We start from the raw sequence: 22,613 nt of genomic DNA, 5'->3' as shown, positions 1-22,613 counted from the left end.
ATAGGAAGTACGAGCAGCCAAACGTCACGATAGCTTATATGAAAATCTGCTTTCACTATTCGGAAGGTCTTTTTCCTTCCCTAAACAGGGTCAGAATATTGGCATAACTCCATCCTTTGTAAGCAAGAATGTCAATAAATCATTTACACATTTCATCTCTTTGGCATAGCGGGCAATTCGATAACAGGAATTGCTTGAAACCTAGTTGCACAAAGCGAAAGGAAATCAACAGAATATTCTGAAGATAAAACAGTTTTGATTTGAGCAGTCTCTGCACTGGCCCCGCTTCTTTTCTTCCATATATCGATGACAAAACTCACTCAAAAACGATGAAAACTTAACACGGCCGTGGCCCAGGGTGCAAGTGAAAACGTACCTTTCTTAACAGTCTTCTAGCCCTGTACTGTCTGTATGCCAGCTGAATCTTAAGTACTGCATTCTTAGTTGCCAGAAACTGAAGCCGAACCGTTCTCGCTGTAAGGGTTGCTCTCCATCTTCTTTGAATAGTAAGTGCGCAGAATTTCATTTTCAAAAACCTGACAAGAAAATGCATTTCAGGTTTTGCTAACTGTTGAGAATACTTACATTTTAAGTTTAAGTGGAACATGAAGCTTCTGAATACGGGAAGTGAGGTGAAGAAAGAGGCAACCTAGGTACGACATTGTATCCAAAGATCACACACATGCAATCTCTGCTAAAAAATCCAACGGCTAAACAGCAATAACTGAAACAATAAGAATAGTCTGAAAAAACACAGAAGCACTAAACAGAAGAGAAAAAAAAATGTTTCTTCCGTCAGGCTCAATCTTTTTATGTTATGTCCAGTGAACAATGGAAGCCAAAAACCTGTCAGGGCATCACGATGAAGAACACCGAGAACAATGCAGAGGACATAATTTTGCTGCTAATTAAAATAATCTTAAGGACAACATTTGCTTCTGATCTCTACATCTCAGAAAGGAAGTAGCAGTGTCAGGGGAGAATGACTAAAACAGAGAAGGTGGAGCAATGGATTAAGATGGTAACGCTTAGAAGAATTGGGTGCTTCAGATGAGAGAGAGGCCTAGAGCAGGTTTACAGAAATATTTAGGTAGACATGCTGAAAGCAAAGCTGTTTCCAGCCAAATCCTGCGACACAAAAATGACTGATTTACAATAGATAGGTTCTGTTTTCCCATAGTAGGCACCCCCGGAACTTGCTGCAAAATGAAGGTGTGGAGGCAGCAGCAGATTTAAAAAGGCAAATGGACATTCAGTAGGTCAGAAGAAGGATAATAAAGAGAATGAGTGAGGATATAAGCTTCACAGTTCATAAACTGGTGAACGCTGATGCTGAGGGAGGATCTCAGTAGCTGCTCAGGTTCACACAGTCTCCACAAGCGGCATTTTTTACTGTTTCTGACGGGACCCGGGTCTGAATGGGATCAAACAACAGTCTGATCAAATAGAGCATTTCTTGTCAGACTATTTCCATAAAGTGGATGAACGCTAGTTTAACTATTTCAATATGCATTACAAAGAAATGATCTGTCATCCTTTTCTGTTCGCGCTGGAATTTCCATTAAACTATGAAATCACCAAGCTTGGAAAAAACCTTTAGTTCACCTGTCACCGACATTTCCCACTAAGCCGTGTGCCTCAGTATATCTAAACGTTTCTGGAGCCCTTCCAGGAGCAGTGTGATTCCACCACCTCCCAGAACCATTTTAATGACAACAACAAGAAGACATTAAAGAAGATAGATCAAGAAAAAAGAATAGATAAAATTAAAAGAATAATTCCACTGAGATCAACACGATTCCGCATCAGCATATTATATACACGCTTGAGGGACAAAATCTGAGAATCTATAGCTACTTGCCAGAGTCCAAAGCGGTACAAAGTAATAATATAACACAAGCTTTTAGAAGTAAACTATGTTAAATTCAGCATTACCGAGTCCTCTGCTGTTTTGCTCTGAAGTGACTCTTAATAATGCGTACAGCTGCTACCACAGATGCGTATTCCTTCCGTGCTTTGCAGCCTCGAAACCAGGCTTGAATTACTTGTGCTGCTCTCACTTTGTTAGCCATCTGCCTGGCTTTAAATCCTCTATATGCGGCCTATTAAATACAAAAAAAAAACAAAAACAAAAATGTCACCTCTGTTTCTTTTACAACAGAGCTAACTAAATTAAAAGACAAAGTCCCTTTAGCACGAAAGTTGCTTAGGATTCCTATCTGTACCATGCTATAAGTGTTTATGAGTTTCTGATATCTGGAAGTTGTTTTCTACAAAACAGAAAAAGTAGCTAGAGAAATACTACAAATGCCACCAACACCTGTACAAATAATTATGTCGTAAAAAAATAAGTACAAGAAACACGAAGGAAAAAAACCCCACAAGGACACAAAACCAAATCCTCCTCCTCCAAAAAAACCCCAAACCCAAAATACCTTCCCGGATTACCTGAATTTTGACAGCAGCTCTTTTCTTTTGGTTGAATCTTTGTTGTTCAACATTTCGCATCTGATACGCTCTGTAGTGTTGCTGTATTACTAAAGCAGCAAACTTGCACCGAAGGTATCGCTGTCTCTGAGTAAATCCACGAAAAACTGCCTTGAAAGACAAAAACAAATTCCGGACTATTTCCCCACTTGCACGGTACTGACAGGGAACACGACTGCATATTTTAAAATATTGATATACTTGCTTACTTGCTGTCCAAACTAACAATATAATGGATTTTAAAACTGCTCTGATCCCCCAGTTAATTATTATTTCCGCTTTTTAAGCACAATCATCACACTCACCTTGTTTAGGACATACGAAGCTACATATACAGATAATTACTAAAATGCCGCCACCTCCACCCTCTCCCCAAAAAGGGAGGCAAGGACAGCACAGCTGTTTTCTTGTCTGCAAACAGCAGTGAGAAATTATGAGAGATAATTTACTTTTCCTTTTTAATTTGAGAGAAAAAAAATAAACCAAAAAAATTCATTTTATTTCAGTAATACCCTGAAGAGAGACTACTTTCGTTTTTCTTCGGAGTAAAATAAGTAAGAACTCCACAGGAGATCATGTAAAGCTGCTCTCAGAAAGAAAGACGGCTTCCCCAGTATACATACAGATTGTAAGTAATATCAATAACAGAGAGAAATTTTCCCTCCCTTATCCTCAAAAACAAAAAGCCACGTGAGAGAGCAATTCTAACTCTTAATTACTTCTTGCTAATGCCTGCTGATATTTTATCCAGTCAAAGAGGGAAGGAAAAAGCATCAAAACAAAATGCTTCCTCTTCCTACAGCCCGTCTGAGACATCACAGACTACAGTTTCACACCCAATGTATTAGTTGAGGCATATAATAAGAATGAAATATGTCTCCTCACATCCCTATTCAACACATTTTATCTAGGCACCAAAATTAGTTTGGAGCTAATTAACAGGTCTGAATTAAAAAAGCAAACACCCAAAATCTTAACTTGGCATATGTAGCAAGGCCTGAGTTAATCAAAGCCTTAAAGAACACAGCAGTCATACCCCTCCTGCCTGTACTTCACTTTATATCCAGTACTAGAGCTCACTTATTTCAGCGTGTCTAGACAGCTTTCACTTGCACTACTAAGAAAATATTCCTTGGGCTATTAATACTTAAGCAGGTGAAAGCCAGTTAGGACAAAAATGTTCCTAAAAAAAGCAGTAGCAACACACACAAATATCAGAACTCAAATTTTAAACAGTAAAATTTAGGGGAAAGATAGGAAAAAAAGGAATATGACTTTTAAGATGAACGCCTCAGCAAGGAAAGACAAAACAGAGCCAGAACCACTTCTTTGCCCCGCTGTAGTTACACCCTTTACACACTTAATATACTGCAGAACACGATTCTGTTGTAAGATACGCGGTTTAAAACTGCCCTTTGAAATAGGAGCAGTTCTCCAAAACGAACGAATAAATGGAGAACAACAAACAATATCATACATGTATAAGTACCTGAATTTTTATTGCGCTTCCCTTAATTTTCCGGAACCTCTTCTTTACAATGAATCTTCTGACTAAAGCCTGCACAATGATAATTTTTTTCTGGGTTTGCAGGTAGGTCATTCTTTGGTGTTTTACGATCAAGTGGGATCGGTACCACCGCTGTAGGACAACAGCTGCTTTTTTATAGCTCACATAATGTGATTTAGCTTTGTGCATTGAGTAATAGGCTTGTATCGTAATAGCTGCTCTTTTAAGTTGAATAAATTTTCTACGTTGCACAGCCATCTGAAGAAAAGACTGAATCTTCCTTGCGGCACGGATCTGTCTTGCTAGCTTTCTTGCTTGCATACCACGGTAGGCAGACTGAATAATTATTATTGCTCGCCTTTGAACGGAATACTCTGCTTTCTGTAAACGAGCCCTGTGACACGCTCTATACCACCTCTGAATAGCAACTATTGAATTCTGAGTGGATTTATAGTGGGCCCTTGCTCTGTGGCATCGAAACGCCGACTGGATCGTTATTGCTGCTGCTTTTTTCGCAAGAAAACGCTTCCTTTCCACATGCATTTGTAAGAACGACTGGATGCGTAGCGCAGCAGCATTGGTTTTATGCAACTGCCTTGCCTTTTTAGCACGAAAAGAAGACTGAAGGCAAATGATGGCCTTTCTTATTTTTGCATAGTTTTCCATGTCGGCTTCTTTTGCTCTTTTGGCTCTGAACCTTTGCTGTGTAACTCTGGTGGCCCAGCACAACTGTTTGTAATACTTATGTTGTATGTACATCCGATAACTAGACTGTATTATGATCGCTGACGCATGCATCATTTTCAGCTTCTGTCGTTCCTTCATGCCTCTGTAAGATGCTTGAATGAGAAGAACAGATTTCTTAATTGTCAGATATTTCTTTTGTTGATTCTTTGCTTTAATGTAGGAACGGTAGTAGTTCTGTATAACAATAGCTGCAGTTCTCATCTTTTGATAGGCCCTTCTATTCCTGTGCATTTTATAGGCTGATTGTATCGTACCAGCAGCTAAATGCATGCGCTCAATGCTCTTGCGCACTCTGAGACCTCTGTACGCAGCCTGTAGGCGAATAGCTGCTCTGCGAAGACAAAGATACTCCTGGCTATGCTGCCTAGACAGAATCAAAGCTCTGTATCTTCTCTGAAGGACGAGAGCAGCCGCTTTGAGAGAAAGGTATCTTTGATGTTCTCGAAAAGCTTTATAATTTTTCTGAACAACTGTAGCAGCACGGTGCATTTCTTGACGTTGCTTTTTCAAGCGCATGTCCCGAAAAGCCCTCTGAATACAAATCGCTGCTTTCTTAAATGAAGAGTAACGCTGTACTGCAATATTCCTTAGACTGTTTGCTCTGAATCTCCTCTGTATTAGCTGGGTCGCCCACTGAACTCGTCTGTAGCGGTGGTACTGCCTGAACATGCGGTAATTTCTTTGTATTATAAGTGCTGCCTCATGCCTTTTCTTCAAGAAGCATCTTGTTTTCATTCCCCTGTAGGCAGCCTGAAGAACTAAAACAGAATTGTACGTTTTTAAGTACTTCTCTCTGACAAGTTTCCCTTCCCTGTACGCACGATAACGTTGCTGTATGATTACTGAAGCAAATCTGAGAGCTTGGTAAGAAACGTAAATTTTACGCATTCTCAATGTTGCTTGGATGACCGTAGCAGCTTCGTGCATCTGCCGCATTTTTTGCCTTGCCAAAAATCCTCTGTAGGCTGACTGGATGATAACAGCAGCATTAACCAATGAGAGATATTTTTGACGCTGAATTTTTGCTAGTTTTGTCGCTCGGTATTTTCTCTGAATCACAACAGTGGCTGTCCTAAGGGAAATAAAACGTTTTCTTTGGAGAAAAGTTCTGAATCTTCTTTGAATAAGTTCAGCAGATTCATTCATAGTTCTTAAAAGTCTTCTCGTTTTCATGCCACGAAATGCAGCCTGGAGACAAAGCGCAGCACTTCTCACAGTCAGATAGTTGCGAACTTGTGTATTTCGCTCCTTACAAGCACGGTACCACTGTTGAATCTGTCTGGTTGCCAGCAACAAGTTTCTGAAATCTCTCTGTTGTTTGTGCATTCTATAATAAGACTGTATCAGTGCTGCTGACCGATGCATCATTTTTAAGTCTCGTCGAACTTTTGTGCCTCTAAGGGCAGCCTGAAGGACGATGGTAGACTTCTTGAGCTCCAGGTACTTCTTACGTTGTACTCTGCCTAAACAAAATGCTCTGTATTGTCTTTGAATTATAATTGTTGCCATTCTAATTTCCCTGTATCTGTTATTTATGCGATGCATCTTAAACATAGCTTGAATACAAATAGCTGCTCGATGCATAGAATGAACTTGTCGTCTGACTTTTACTCCTCTGTAAATCGCTTGCATTTTGATTGCAGCTGCTTTCAAAGATAAGTATTTTTGCCTTTGACATTTAGTGTGAATAACTGCACGATAGCGCCTCTGAATTACTACTGCTGCAGATCTAAGTCTTACATAGTCCTTTTTTACTAGGTACGATTTGAAGGCTGCCTGTATCGTGGTCGCAGCTTTGCTTAGTTCTCTCAGTTGTTTCCTCACAGTCATCCCACGGTACGCAGACTGCAAGACTAGCACAGCTGCCTTTGTCTTTAGATAAAGTGCACGTTGTTTTCTTTTCATACAGTAAGCTCTAAAGTATCTCTGAATCACTAAAGTGGATTGTCTTAGTTTTTTAAATTTTACTTGATTGACATGCATTCTGTAATAGGACTGAATAATTGTTGCAAGATCGTGCTTCTTTTGAATGTTTTTTCTCACCGCTTTTCCCCTCCATATCGCCTGCAGACGTACTACACAGTTCCGCAGCTCAACGTACTCCTGACGTTGTTTTCGGCCTGTGACGCTGGCTCTGTAACGCCTCTGGATAGTGAGCGCAGCACGGTTCATAAGTCTGAACTTTTTCAGAGCCATGAATTTTCTGAAGGCAGATTGTATTGCCGTTGCAGCAGCGCATCGTCTTCGAATTTGCTTTCGAACCTGGTATCCACGAAAAGCTGCTTGTAAAGTAAGCGCCGCTGCTCTTATCGTTAGGAAGGTCAGTCTTTGCCTGTTACTAGTCTTGCAAGTTCTGTACCATCGCTGAATTACAACAGCAGCTCGAATCATTGCCTGATATTTAGTTCTTGCAGCACGAGCTCTAATAGCCGTCTGAATTTTGACAGCAGCTCTGTGTTCAAGCTTAAGCTTTTTGCGTGCCTTATAACCCCTGAAGGCTGCCTGTATGCGCACTGCTGCTTTTTTAAGTTGCAGGAACTCCTGCCTCTGACAGAGTAGCTTGTGGTATGCACGATAGTGTTTTTGAATGACAACAGCAGCGCTGTATATTGTTAAATAACGTGCCCTGGTCCTCCTCATTCTGTACTGTGCCTGGAGAAATATTGCAGTCTCCCTCCACCTTTTTATTTGCTTCCTGACAAGATAGCCTCGAACTGCAGCTTGAATTCTGATGCAGGCTCCCTTCAATTTCCTATAATCTTCTTTAAGTTGAAGAGCATATCTACGTGACCGATACCTTTGCTGGACATAAAGCGTCGCTTCCCTTAAGGCACAGTAATACCTACGTGCTCGTCTCATCTTTACACAAGCTTGAATTTTCACTGTTGCATTTCTCAAGGTTTTAAATCTCTTTTGGATGACATAAGCACGAAAACTGGACTGAATTTTTATCACAGATCTCAGTACGTGAGCTTCTTTCCTAGCTTTCCTTCCTCTGTAGGCAGACTGAAGGACAATGGCAGCAAGGCGCATCCTCTGGAAAGATAAGGCTGCTTTTTTAGAAGTGACGTGTGCCCTATACCAAGCCTGAATTACAGAAGCAGCATTTTTCATCTCTTTGTATCTTTTTACCTGTTGGTATTTTCTCACGTGCGATTGCAATATAGTAACAGATTTTTTTAATAGCCGAAATCTTAGTTTTGCTTGTCTCATTCTCCACAGCGATTGAACAACGCAAGCTGCTTTTGTTTGCTCGTATAGTACACGTGCTTTCCTGCCTCTAAAAGCAGCTTGGAGAACTACTGCCGCTGCACGCTTTTGCAAATAGTTCTCTCTCTCCTCTTTTCCTAATTTATAAGCTCTGAAATACTGCTGAATGGTCACTATTTGTGCCCTGTATTCCTGGTAAGTACGCCTAGCTACCTGACACCTGTACCAAGCCTGAATCTTGATAATGCTTCTCTTAATCCGTAGATACCGTTTCCTATCTCTGTGCATCCTATACTGAGACTGAATGACAAGGGCAGCTCTCTTTCTTTTAGCCAGTTTTGAAGATTGCCATTTCCTGAAATACCTCTGGAGCACTAAAGTAGCTCTGATTTTCTCTTGAATTTTGTGTTGTCTCCATTTTCTGAATGCAGACTGTATAATAAGTGCTGAAGACCTTAAGATTTCATATCTTTGTCGATGTTCCTTTGCCAGTTTAGATGCACGCAGACGATTCTGAATTGTAACAGCAGCCCAAAGAATTCGTTTATATGCAGCAACAGATAACAACATCCTTATCCTTGCTTGTACAAAAATAACGTAGTATCTTAGCTGTAAATAACTTCTCCTCGCAGAGTATCTCCTCCAATAAGCCTATAGGGAAAAACAGAAAATTTAGAATTTTCTTAGCATGTCAGTATAGTATATACTGACATATATATAGCTTGAGTTAAGTCAAAATTTGATGACCATTGACCTCAGATGTTTTAAAGTTTCTGTATTCCTACTTAACCCACAGAGCACTCGAGCAAGCTGCCCGGAGATAGTGCGGATTTTCCCTCAATGGAGATATTCAAAATCCACCCGGATGCTTTTCAGGGGAACCTGCTCTAGGGAACATGCCTTAGTACGACAGTTGTACTGAAGGCTTAGACTGGGGCATCTCCAGAGGTCACTTCCTACCCGTATGATTCTCTAATGCCCAGATAAGTACATTAAAAACAAACAAACACAATTTTAAAAAGCTAATTACTTCAATCTTTGCTATGTTAAGAACTTTATATTCTGAGGGAAAAAAAAGAATTGCCCTGTCAATGAAAGATTACACATTAAAATACGTGATAAATCAGGGAGTATTTAACATCCCTTCCAAAGAATCTTAAGAAAGCTTTGGGTAACAGCGGGGAAAATATCTTAAGAATTCACTAGCCAATTACTAGCTATGAACTGGTAACTAATTTCTGCCATTCTGAAAGCGCCAACTGCAAGTGTCATAACATTAGGAGAGAAATCACTTCTAGCTTCAACAGCTGCGGAGAAGCAATGGAGAATTATTTGATTAGTCCTGGCTGGTTTAAGGCCCAGTGTGTAAATATTTGTGGTACGTGGGTATAAAATATTTACTAAGAAGGAACAATTAAAAATTTAAAACCATGTTACCATTTCTCTCTGAACAGACATCCATTGCTGTAAGCAGAACAAATGACCCTGAGCAATACTGTTTCTTCCAGGTTTCAGAGGGTTCCCTTGCTGCGTCATCTCACTTCAAAACAAATTACCTGAATTACTGTGGCCGATTTACTTCTGGCTTCCTCCCATTTTGTCTTTTTTAGATTTAAAAAAATCATCCTTGCTAAGTATCCTCTCCAGTGCTTCTGGATGATGACTGCTGCATTGTGTTTCTTCGCGAGGCGTCGATGAGTCAAGAAGTTTATTGCATATTTTTGAATTATCCGAGCAGCTCTGTCTCTTTCCTACAAAGAGTGAATTTGAACTGGTCAGGATTGATAGTTCTGTTGGTATTTTTGATGTATTAAAAAACTAGCTATAGCAATCTTATAAAAATTAGGCTTGCTGATACCATTGCTTTTCTTTAATCTATTTCAGTAAACTTTCTGAGACAGAATGCTTACTTCAGCACCAAGTTTTCTTGTAAAAGTACGGAATCACCAAAACTCGCATCTTTCTGCCTTGACAGTACATCGCACCTGTTACAGTTTTTCAGTGCTCCTCAACTAATCTGTTTTTAAGCCTGAATTTTAGTTCTCATTCACAAGAGTTCAAGATATTCGTAATAATGTTATCTAGCTATACTGAAATAACACAAAATTACTAAACCGGCCACACCGGATCGTGCCTATCTAGCCAGAGTTTTGTCTGCGTAGACCAACCAGTGTTTTAACAGTACTCCAGTGACAGTAGTAACAGACTGATACACATCAGAGCAACAAGAAAAGCAACTTGTCAATGTAATACCTAAGTAAAAAGCTCATCTAGTCAGAATCCTAACTAGAAGTCTGTCCAAAGTGCAATAACGACAAAGCAGAGTTGCTCACATTGCAAGATAAATTCAAAATAAGATCTGCAGTGCCTGAAGGCTTTGACACCAACCGCCCACAATCAGCTTAGCTGTATTTTAGTATCTCAGCACTGAGACTGTATTCTTTTGATAAGGTAAAGAAGCTGGAGATGAAGCATCCCCCATTGTGGGCCACAGATTCTTAAACTATTTCATATGGACACTGCTCAAGTTTCTAATATCAATCTCAGACACAATCAACCTCAGTGGTACCACAGTTTCACGATCATCACAAGTTCTGGCACAACTACTAGAAAAGCAAGAAACAAAATAATGCACAATTTGACTCAAAACACTACGGGGAAGTCTAGCAGTTTAGTGCCTAAACAGAAATAGTAAATCCATGTGAAAGTTTAATTTTACAAGCCATAAAGCATAATTAAATAAAATATCAATAGGAATTTAAAAGGAATAGCTCTTTTCAGTTCAAGGAAGCAGTGCAGCAACTTCACACCTGACTTGGGAAAAGGATTTAAGGGGTCCTACAATTTAGTTAGAATGCAAAATAATTCCTGATGGACATGAATCTTTAGGGAGCGCTCACTTTGTAAAACGCGTAACTACTTTAGAATGGTTTTCAGTTTTTAGTAGGTTATGCTACCAACAAGTCCATATAATTAGATATCAATATTACTTGCATGAATTTTAATGCCAGTATTATTCGAATAAACCCGTATACTCTATAAACTCTTTACTTAGTACTTCTCAAAGAAGGAGTTCCAAGTATTGCACAGATGGAGCACCTGAGAAAGTTTCAGTTCCCTTTTCAGCCTGTATTTCCTCCAAGCAGACTGAATTAAACGAGCGGCTCGAGTTTCATGACGCAGATCAAGAAGCCGTGAGCACAGGAACGACAGGTAGGTAATAACAACCTATTCAAACACAGAATATAGCCAAGTCAAGGACCTCTCGAGAAAGCTGGATACATTTACATCAACCCTGAAGTCAGCTATCTCACCTTCTCATCGGGAATTGTATTTGACATGTCTGAGTGATGAATCATTGCTGGTATTCCACCTAAGTCAGAAACTGCACTATTGATCAGCTGGAAGTTCTTCTTTTCATTTTCTAAAAGTTCCTTGCACAAGTCTGAAGCACTTACAGCTTTGCAAAGAGAAAATATTTGTCAAATTAGATCAAGCATTGGAGTAATGGATTTAACACTTGCTCCTGAATATTCAGTAACTTACTTTGGTCAAATGGTCCTTCCATAACATTTAGAGAAGTATCAGACTCTGAGGAGGATGAGGAGGAACAATTTAGTCCCACCTTATGAGTTCTTGAGCACTCTACCGTTTGAGTTGTACGTTGGCACACAGCTTCCAAAGGCATGTAACACGGGTGGTAATGATGAATTAAATGACACAGTACTCTTCCATCTGAGAAACAGACTGTGAAATTTTCCACCTGTTTAATACAGTACAGTAAGATACAGTTTCCTTGATTTTTCAATACCAGTTAATTTATAGAAAATTCTATACCCAGTTTATATCTTGTACTTTTGAAAGTGCCCAAGCAAAGAATGGCCTGGATTGGAAGGGACCTTAAAGATCATCCAATTCCAATTCCTCGCTGTGGGCAGGGTTTAGAACCAGTATATCAGGCACTAGACCAGATATGCATTCTGAACACTCATTTTGAACAGAAATGTTAAAAAACTATTGCTTCCTTTGAACGTTCACAACACATTGTCACAGAGCTATAAGAAACCTGCAACAAGTGTGAATTACTGTACAGTGAAACTGCAAGTGAAACACTTGAAACAGACAGCACTGTTTCTACAGAAGCATCTCTGGAAACTTCTATAGATTGCTCTCATGTAGGTCTTCACTGCGGAAGTAAGGGATGAACTTGCATGAGCTTCAAAGACTGTATTTTGCCATTCAGAAAAATTATCAGGTGTGACGGTGTTCTGATCAAAGATAAGCCTCTTAACAGGGCTTCAGAGAGAACAACTGGCAACATAATCCTTCTATAAACAGACATTTCTGAAGGGAGGCATTCTCTTTGGCCTGAACAGTAGCTAAATTCTCACAGTTACTATGAATAGTAGAACATTTATGCACAAATACTTTTAGGATGAATTCTCATTTAAAAAACAAAAAGCAACAACAACAAAACCCACTTCAACTGAAATGTTATATTTCTAAAAGGCATTTTTATGCATGAGACTAGCTAGAAGGCAATAACCTTTTGCTCAGGTTTGTTTAAAAGGAGAGCTGCGAGTCAATCCAGAGAAAGATACTTATTCCAAATCAGATTATATAAAGTTGAGAAGGGTATTAAAAACTAATTAGTATTGCCTCTAATGACATTATTTGATAGCTTGAAGAATTCTGCTCTTTAAAGAGTAAGTGCTTTACCTTGATATTGTAAAATCCACAAACAGCATTAACCCACGCCATCAGCAGCTTCACATTTTCACCGTGACTTTGAGGTGAGGGGCTACTACAGTTGTCTTCTCGTATTCTACAACAACTCGAAAAAAGCTTGAGAGCACCCAGCTGCATTTTGATCTTATGTGCATTCTTTAAAAATTTGATTTCTTCTTTTAACTGTTCCACGTTAAGAAGAATATCCACCTATTATGGAAGACAAAAAAAAAAATAAAATACAGAATTTATTCATGTCATCATTAAAACAACTAGATGCAGAAGCTTTAGGTATTGCCTTTTACAGAAAGAGAAAGGACTCTCACTACCTGCCACGCTGAGTCAGTAGTGACGAATATGGACTTGCCAACATAGGTGGCAGCATCCACTACCAACTGCTTCAAGCAAATAACTTAAACCCACATTCTCCCCGTTTCATGGCAAATGGTTACAGAGCAGTTTGGCAGAAATGGGTGCCGGAGCTGGGCGATGAGGCAGGAAGAAGACAATAGTGATGAATGCTTATAACTTCATTAAATACTCTATACTGCCTGTCAGAGTAACCTCACAAGCCAATTCAAAATTTGGTTCTCCGCTTTCATTTTTCAGTTAGGAAGCGCTTACCAGCTTTAGGAAACCAAAGTTACTTGGGTCTAACTATGCATTCTGAAAGCCTATCAAAAGCTCAGAAATATCTGCATGTTTGGTTTCTTTTTCTCTAAAAACATTTGTGACTGTATACAAGAAAAAAAGCATGGGTAAAAATGTTAAAATACACCCTTAGGGGTAGTAGGTACAATTTCTATGACATTTAGAATTTACAGTGCAAATAGTTCAGTTCTACAGTCTGCCTACACAGACAACAGACAACAAACAGTTGCTAAAGGACCGATTTCTTCATTACCTTTCACCTGCAATTAGTTTAAAAAAAAACAAACAAACACAAAGAAGTAATACCTGGAAAGCAAAGACAATTTTCCACAGCAGGGCTAATGTTCGTTCCCTGTGTCTGTCCACAATATCCCTACAGTCAATTGAAGCACCTATTAAATAAAACAAAGAAATAAAACATGCACTAATCCTGCGATGGGCTTAGAATAATCAATTTCTAGGCCTTACCACTGTCATCTTTCAAGTGTATTCCTCGCCTTTTAAGAACACTGAGAACAATATCGACATTATGCATCTTCTGTAGACGACTAATTGCAGGAACTCTCAGCTGTTTTGAAAGATTCCAGTCTTTGGTTAGAAGTTCCATTGCTCTCCTAACAAATGGAATTTCACAGCTTAATACCTTAACTTAGTTCACATTCAGTATCTTATAAAGAAAACGAATAGTTCAAAACAATTTGGTATCAACGTACACAAGACGAATGCCACACTGTAAGTCCACAGCCAGATTTGTTACAGCAAAATCAAATTCATCAAGTGGAGTTTGAACATGACTGACTGGTAGGCCCAGGAAGCCAAGATGGCGGGAAAGATCGCCTTCACCACTCAGGAAGTCACGAGAAATTGCCAGCAGAACGTCTTTACTTGTCTTAAAACAAAGAAACAAACACAGATGTATGTTAGATCCAAATATTTTGAAAGATAAATGTCTTTCACAGCTTGTCTGCACAGTATAAAATTACTGGAAACATTGTTTCAATGCAGTGAAGACGTTTGTTATAGAGTTTATATGACAGATGTTGCATACTCCCTTATCGCAGCAAAATAACAGAAGAAAAAGCAGAAAACCCACAGGCTGTTTTAAGACCAGCTGCAGTAGAGTACGCTACAGCAATACTTAATGCAAAAGCCCAGCTTTAGAAAGGAAGCAAGGTAATGCAACATAACAGAGTCCTTCTTATAGAACCAACAGAAAATGCTCTTGAGAAATCTTTCTCTTTACCTTTCTTTACCTCTTTCTCTTTATGAGGTCAAACACTGAGAATGTTCAGGTGAATGCACAAGCACAAACAGCCAAAACTCATTGCAGAAAAATACATCATGATATTAAAAAAAAACAACCTACATTCAGTTGCGGAATATTCATACATACAACAATGCTGGACAGAGACATCAAATCGTATCTCTCTTACCTTGAATTCTGCATCCTTACAAAAAAGGCATGGGTCATGGCCAATCAATCTGGACTGTTTAGCACGATCCAGAAAGCAAATTAACAATAGCAATTTTTTCAGTGTAAATTTCGACAAGGCTTCTTCGTGACCTAAAATGACAGAACCAATTAAGTGGCAGTTCAAAAATTAATTGCTAAGATGACCTATTTTTGGAAACACTAGTTACCTTCTCGGTAAAGGTGAGGCACGGTGGGATGTCTATATTCAGCTGCAATGTCAGGGTTCCAAAGCAAGCGATTAAGAATAAATACTGCCAAACCCATAAAATCACTATTGCTCTCCAAAGTTATCAGTTCCCCAAAAACAGTCTAAAATGAAGGAAAGAAGAAAAAAAGCAGAGCCATTAAAAATGACCTTAAACAACATATGTTCTTGTGAATATTGTACGCTACAGAAATAGTACTGAAATTCTGTAATAGCAAGTGGTAATTAGTCTCTAAAAGCCATTTTTTAAAGCAGTGACTAAAAGACAAAACCAAAGGAAATTTCAGAATGTTCTGTCTTATATAAAAACATGCTTGATAAGTTGCATTTGATGAAATCAACCAGGAGCTCCCTTAAGAAAGACACATCTTCCTACGGCTCACTGGGGAGTGAAACAAACTGCAACCTGTTCTTCTGTAACAAGTCCAACTTTCCTTGATTAAACATTTTCCTTTTTAATAAATAAATAATTTTTAATGCAATTAGGCTATAATAAAGCATAAGGAAAGCATAAGGAAAATAAACACGCTAAAACTTAATCAAACCTACTTGGACTGATAAAACAGAAAATAAAAGAGAAACCCGAAACATTCTCTACTAGCAAGCTTGCTATGATTTCTTAATACGTTGCTTACAGACCATAAGTTCTGCACTTACCTCCAGACCTATACGCAGCCACAAGGGGTTATAAGATAAAAGCCAGTTAAGGATTTTCTGCCTCTCTCCTGCAAAAGACCATTTTATGATATTACATTCAGTAAGTACTTCATATTTCAGAAAAATGTTCTAACAATTGTTTTTATTTTAAACCAACTAAGATTATAAACAATCATTTTCCTACTCACAAGAAAGGAGAGCATGAAAATTTTTAGTATTCTTACCTACATCTTTCCAGAGATGCCTGTCTCGACGAACTAGCAAACGCCGAGTTTCAATCTCAACTTCCAGCTTCTTAATAGCTTTAACCATTGTTTCAGATGTAAACAGACGACAGGCATCCCGACGTAACTTGTTCAGTCTACGACGAGCTGTATATGCTTTTAGGGAGGCTTCCTCTTTTGTTGGTGCTTTAGGAACACTGGTTTTATGATGATTCTCTTCTCCCAGGATAAGAGCAGCTGCATTTACTGTTTAAAACACAGGTGAATAGAAGAACTGTGAAGGTCTGCTCTTTATATAAGAGCTGAATGTAATACAAAGTAAAATGACAAATAGGACTAGTGTTAAGATATTCATTAATATGAACAAAACATTTAAGAAAATTAAAAGTGAAAATCTTGCACCCTACCTTGTGAGATGTTTGTTTTCACACTGAAGTCATCAGGGGTAAGCACAAAATTTAACCACCAAGTGAAACCTCGTTGTTGCTTCTCCTTCCAGCGTTCATCATAAAACATGTTTTGAGCAGCAAAAGGCATTGGGTGCCTAGGAATGACTTCAAAAAAAAAAAAAAAAAAAAAGTCAGTCTCCCCTTTAATCAATGTTTAAAGAATAGCAGCTCTTGAAATGTATGACAAGCAAATTGTGGGAGATCAATGTCTGACACTTCATCTAGCACTTGAGCAGAAAAAAATTAGGTTTTTAGAATCTCCAATGACTTGTGAATCAGCCACTAGTTGATAAATTTCAGCCACAAAACATGAATAGTCAGACCACTAAGACAAAGACATGATTTCTGGAACACAGGTCATTTTTGACACATCTCTCAGGACAAAATCCAGTTGAGTTGTATTACCACCAGGAACAACCATTTTACACATGCATTTTTTCTGATCAGATCAACTTATTAGTACTTATTAGTAGATTTGCTACACTGATACATGTTTAGTGGGAACATTTCTCTTCTTAGGTATTCTGTTCTGTTAAAATTTTATCAGAAATGGAAAAAGCATGTCACTGATGACCACCAGTTGGCAGGCAATGTATCTGTAAAGTACCTTTCCACACTTCTTGTATTCAAAACAGGAGGAAAGGGCCATGTGGCACAACAGGTTTCTTATGAGATGCGTCACAAAAGGTACAAAATTTTCTACTAGTTATTTAATTGTGGGTACAATCTTCTATTTCATCCCAACTCTACTCAGTTAGGTCTCAACTACAAGCAACAGCAACAGAGCAATTAGTGGATATGGATTTACTGAATATCAGAATTCTATTTACCTGTTTTCAGTGGTTTCACAAATGTCAGGTGAGACTGAGCCAATCCAGCAACGGGCTTATTCATTCTACTGGTAGTTTTCGATGCTTTCTGAAGGGAAGAACCTAAAAAGAGCACAAAAATATTAATAAAAAATACCCCTGAAACTTATCATATTCAGATTCATAATTCTTGTAACAGCACAGAACTGGAGACGTTGCAAAGGTCACTTTTACAGTGGAATATGATTTTTCTTTGTGAAGCCTATCAGTAGCATCTCCTGCACTATCTATGTGTGTAATTAAAATAACAGGTTATGTTTTGAAAGAAACACTGCTAAAAAAAATGTAATTCAAAAGGATGTCCTCTACAATTACACTTGTGGATGAATGGAAAACATCTGGTGGGTAGCATTGCTTTTTACTGCAGGATGTGCATATGCTGTTTTACTCTCAAAGCCATGATGATTTTTTTTCTGGCAGTTATATTACAGAGATTGCAGGAAGATTCTCAAATGAAATGCTTCTTTTAGTTACCACTCCTCTTGTATTCTTAAACATATTTGGGAGTGGAACCTTTTGAAACCATAAGAGTACACTGAAACACAAGAAGTCAGCTTGTTCTGATCTTCAACAATGAAGTACTGTTAAACTGCAGAGGCAGAAAGATCTACAGAAAGCTGATAACACGCTCATTGCAGACAGTAAAAAAACAGGCAGTGCAAATAAAAGACTTAGGAACATATCTGAAAGTGCATGACAGCAGAAAGGGACGCAAATATTCACACTGGTAAGTGTACACCTAACAGCAACATTAACCAATGAGCAAGTTTCTAGGAAATGTGAACTATTGTGCTCAGGAACTGCCAGATACTTTTCCTGTTTTTGTCATTACCACAGTTTATAACAGAATGAAGTACATTTGAATCCAATAGCATAAACAAAGCTCAGATCTAGTTTTCAAATTTGTACAATGCAGATAATATCTAAAAACAAATTACAAAGACCCACATTTCACAGGTACGAAATATCCTTGACTGTTGCTGGACAGTTCCATTTGCTAGACAAATTTTATAAACAAAGGCATTTTCCAAAAGTGATAAATGAAAGTACAGCTCACCAGCTTTCTTGTTCTGCCCTATTCTCTCTCGGGTTGTATGTTTGAAGGCTGATGGTCTCACGGTAGCACGTGTTTTATTGTCCATGCTGGATGTAAGAGCTCTTTTTCTCTCCACTTCTTCCACTTGCGCTGGGCCTACAACTCTATTTTTTTCCAGATATACTTCATTTTTCCTCTTACGACACAGAGAAGTTGATTCAGTAGACGAGCTTACTTTGTCACTGGGACACTTATTTCCAGCTGAAACTGGATCTATGACTGGAAGGAGTTCAGATATTTCGGCCTTTGTGTTTAATGACACCCTATTTTCACATGTCATTATTGCGCTATCAAGGCATTTTTTAGATTTGGGCTGAAGATTTCCCATATTTTTCCTCTCGTCAGCTTTGGGCTTATTTTTGATGACAGTGGCAGAAAGAATTGGGCGCTTTTTTGGTTGCTTTATCTGAGAAGAATTAGTTTGAAATTCCTCTATAGAAGGACAACCAAAGTGATTTTCTTTGGATTTGTTATAATGAAGCTCTTGAGAATCTACGCTATGCACCTCAAAGGCTTTATTTAACACATCTTCTATAGGAAACTTTGTTTTTGTCTGCTTGCCCGCATTTTTCTTCCATTTAGAGGGGACACATTCCTTCACAACATAATTCTCTGTAGTAGAAGATATTAAAGCTGCATCGGGCTTGGGAGTCTTTGATTGCATGTACAATTGCATGTCTTTCACAAACTGATCAGGCGAGAGAATTGGAATGGATGGCTCTACTATATCTCTATCAACTTGGTAAATGTCATTTACAAAAGAATCTGGACTTAAAAATCTCCTTGTACTTAATAAGGGCACAGATGATGAATGTTCTGGAGTGCAAACAGGTGAGAGTGTGCAATTGAGAATTACGTTATCATTTGATGAAGGTGATTTTCCTAATCCAGAAGAACTGTACGCACTTCCAGATTTCAATTCATTGTGGTCATCAACTAATTTATTGAAGTTATGGCTGTCCATTTCAGGCAATAAACCCTCATGTATGGCAGCAGCAATATCTGAGAATGTAGTAGATCTCCTCATTGAAAGTGGTGTGCAAGCAGTAGTACGAAGTTCCTCTAGCACCGGTACAATAGGAGAGATAGGCAATTTATTTTCTGAGCCAACAAGAGATTCATTTACTGGTGATGTACTATTTTGCACTGCATTTACTGGCGATGTACTGTTTTGCACTGCATTCTGATTATCACATGACTGAAGTGGGCTTCTTAGTCTATCTGACTTCTGCGAAACTTGAAAGGTTTTATTAACATTTTTAACTTCTGAATTTATTTTATTATTTTTCCTTGAAACTGATGTTTCTGAACTTTTTTTCTTTTTTAAAGTATCCCAAAGACTCCTCTGAAAAAGAACCATAAATAAGTTTTAGTATGCTGACTTTCTGCATACATTTATGCCTAGAAATGAACATCAAGACATTCTTTCAAAGTCTAAAATGATTTTTAAAACAGAATACCTAGGCATATAACACTGACATGACAGAAGGGGAATGTTCAGGATAGCAAGGAGAAAGCATGAGGGATCTACCTGCAGTTTTCTCTAACACCTAAGAAGTAGGTATTAGAGAAGCTGTGAATCCCCCATCTCTGGAAGCATTCAAGGCCAGGTTGGATGGGGCCCTGGACAGCCTGAGCCAGTGGCTGGCAACCCTGCACACAGCAGGCACAGCAGGCAAACTGGAGCTAGATGCTCTTTAAGGTTGCTTCCATCTCAAGACATCTCTATGATTCTGTGGTAAGAACCAACAGTAGCACAGCAAAAGGCAGCAGGCACAAGTTGCTTACTGCCATAAAGTAAGCATCGAAATACATCACTGTACTGAGAGTACCAACAAGATGATATCCCAAACAAGAAGGTAAAGTCAACACATCCAGTCCAAAATTCACTATAACTTATTTCCATGATTGAAAACTGGGTGCTGTTTTTTTTGTTTTGTTTTGTTTTGTATTTTTGGGGGGTACACCAGTACCTATATTTCAAGCCTGCTGAAAAAAATCATACACAATGTGCCTTCCCACAAACAACAATTATGAATTTTTAATCCTTCACTGAATTTTGACTAATAAAACAGTATGTTTCAGCTATGTTAAAGTAATGAAATCGGATAATAAAAACATACTCACCTTTTTTTTCAGTGGTTGCTCAGCAACACCTAAGAGCACAGCCTGATGCTTTACGATGCCATTAACAACAAATGTTACCAGTTCTCTGACCTTGCCTTCTTCTGGTGGGGTCCACGTTACATGAACAAATATTCTTTTCCCTGACTAATGGAAAGAAATGTTTAATGTATAGCACTTATGTAAACTTTTTTATCAAAAAAAGTCCTGGACTGCATTAAAAGAGGAGTGGCCAGCAGGGAGAGGGAGGTGATTGTCTCCCTCTGCTCTGCTCTTGTAAGGCCACATCTGTAGTGCTGCATCCAGGCCTGGGACTCCCAGCACAAGAAAGATGCCAAGCTCTAGGAGCAGGTCCAGAAGGCCACTAAGATGATCAGAAGGCTGGAGCACTTCTCCTATGAGGAAAGGTTGAGGGAATTGGGCTTGTTTAGCTCAGAAAAGAAAAGGCTCCGTGAAGACCTCACTGTGGCCTTACAGTACTTGAAAGGAATATATAAACAGGAGGGGTAACAGATGTTTATGAGGGTTGTTAGTGATAGGACAAGGGGGAATGGTTTTAACCTGAGACAGGGGAGGTTTAGGTTAGACATTAGGAGGAATTTTTTCACACACAGGGTGGTGACGCATTGGAACAGGTTGCCCAAGGAGTTTGTGGATGCCTCATCCCTTGCAGGCATTCAAGGCCAGGCTGGATGTGGCTCTGGGCGGTCCAGTCTAACAGTTGCCAACCCTGCCCATGGCAGGGGGGTTGAAACTAGATGAGCACTGAGGCCCTTTTCAATCCAAGCTACTCTATGATTCTATTAATAGTTAATATTTATTAATTTTAACAGGATCTTTTAATTTAAATACTCCACAGCAGGATTTCAGTCTGCTTTTGCAAGCTCCTTGTTGCAGGTGATGTTCAGAGAGCTACCTCCTACCCTCACAAAGATTCACAGAATGACTTAAAGGGAATGGCCTCTAGTTGAACAAGGGAGGTTCAGGTCAGATATAAGGAAAAACTTCTCCAAGAGAGTGGCCAGGTACTGGAACAGACTGACCAGGAAAGTGGTGCAGTCACCATCCCTGGAGATGTTCAAGAAACGTTTAGATGTGGTACTAAGGGACACGGTTTAGCGAGGAAACATTGGTGGTAGGTGGCAGTTGAATGTTATGACCTTGGAGACCTTTTCCAGCTTTGGTCATCCTATGGTTATTGTTTGTCTTAAAAGCCACATTCTCAGAAATCAGCTATTTGTGCATCTTACAGACCTTCATCCTGCATTCTGACTTTCCTAGAATTATAGTGAGGCCCTGGTACAGGCTGCCCAGGGAAGCAGTGGATACTCCATCTCTGGAGCTGTCAAGGCTGGATGGGGCCCTGGACAGCCCGAGCTAGTGGCTGGCAAACCTGCAGACAGCTGGCAGATGGGACCTAGATGATCTTTAAGGCCCCTTCCAATCCAAGCCACTCTACGATTCTAACATATGCCGAGTTGGAAAAGCACCTCTTCCCTGGGCAGCAGGATTCCACAGCTCGCAGGAGGACCTCACGCCGACCGGGGGAGGCTCCTGTGACGAGAGGCCCGGCCCCCTCCGCCTGCAGCTGCCCACGAGCGCGACTCGGAGCCCCCGCGAGCCCCCCGCAGCTTCCCTCCGCCCCGTACCTCTACAGAGAAGCGGCGGCGCTCAAGGCTGAAGCCCCTGGCGGAGGCCGGGAAGCGATCAACGACCACCTCGGCATGCTCCACGTTGGGGTTGTCGATCCCCAAGAGCCGGGTGCGCGAGGCGCCGACGCGCACGGTGCCGAAGCTGAGGTACGGCGGCCGCGAGAAGTGGCTGAGGACCAGCACGGCGGGCTCCTCGTCCGAGTCATCCTCGGGCCGCGGCACGTCCCAGCGCCGTCTGCGGCGGCTCACGGAGGGGCTCAGCTCCCAAGTCGCCATGTCCGGGCCGCAGCTCCTCCGGCAGCCGGGAACGGGACTCCGCACTACGCCGCCGCCCCAACCGCCCGCCGGTTCAAATCTGGCGCCTCAGCCAATGGCCGCCCTTCCTGCCGCTCCGCCAATGAGCGCCGGGCGTTTGATTTAAACGGCAGCCAGCGCCGGTCAGCGCAGAGCGAGGGACGAGCCTCCTCAGGGTTAATGAACAGCGAGACAGTGACAGAAATAAACAGCAAAACATTGAAAAATCACGAGGCAAA

General features: G+C 40.0%; 1 protein-coding gene across 1 annotated transcript in view; it reads right to left on the bottom strand.

Moving 5' to 3' along the window:
- The window catches only part of ASPM (assembly factor for spindle microtubules), a 29,216-nt gene that overhangs the window by 5,963 nt on the left and 640 nt on the right, over positions 1-22,613 (bottom strand). Inside the window, exons 2-22 of the mRNA XM_072343360.1 lie at positions 22,078-22,442; positions 20,432-20,575; positions 18,266-19,649; positions 17,170-17,271; positions 16,298-16,444; positions 15,891-16,136; positions 15,667-15,734; positions 14,972-15,113; positions 14,764-14,894; positions 14,044-14,219; positions 13,799-13,944; positions 13,637-13,722; positions 12,671-12,889; positions 11,498-11,714; positions 11,266-11,411; positions 11,051-11,179; positions 9,508-9,702; positions 3,977-8,602; positions 2,449-2,598; positions 1,936-2,102; positions 377-536 (exon numbers count right to left, since the gene is read on the bottom strand). Of these exons, the coding sequence (XP_072199461.1) occupies positions 377-536; positions 1,936-2,102; positions 2,449-2,598; positions 3,977-8,602; positions 9,508-9,702; positions 11,051-11,179; positions 11,266-11,411; positions 11,498-11,714; positions 12,671-12,889; positions 13,637-13,722; positions 13,799-13,944; positions 14,044-14,219; positions 14,764-14,894; positions 14,972-15,113; positions 15,667-15,734; positions 15,891-16,136; positions 16,298-16,444; positions 17,170-17,271; positions 18,266-19,649; positions 20,432-20,575; positions 22,078-22,442 (9,146 nt within the window). The remainder of the gene's footprint in view (positions 1-376; positions 537-1,935; positions 2,103-2,448; positions 2,599-3,976; positions 8,603-9,507; positions 9,703-11,050; positions 11,180-11,265; positions 11,412-11,497; positions 11,715-12,670; positions 12,890-13,636; positions 13,723-13,798; positions 13,945-14,043; positions 14,220-14,763; positions 14,895-14,971; positions 15,114-15,666; positions 15,735-15,890; positions 16,137-16,297; positions 16,445-17,169; positions 17,272-18,265; positions 19,650-20,431; positions 20,576-22,077; positions 22,443-22,613) is intronic.

Source organism: Excalfactoria chinensis, chromosome 8 (genome assembly GCF_039878825.1).
Source record: "Excalfactoria chinensis isolate bCotChi1 chromosome 8, bCotChi1.hap2, whole genome shotgun sequence".
Taxonomy (NCBI): domain Eukaryota; kingdom Metazoa; phylum Chordata; class Aves; order Galliformes; family Phasianidae; genus Excalfactoria; species Excalfactoria chinensis.
This window is presented reverse-complemented; position numbering and strand designations above follow the sequence as displayed.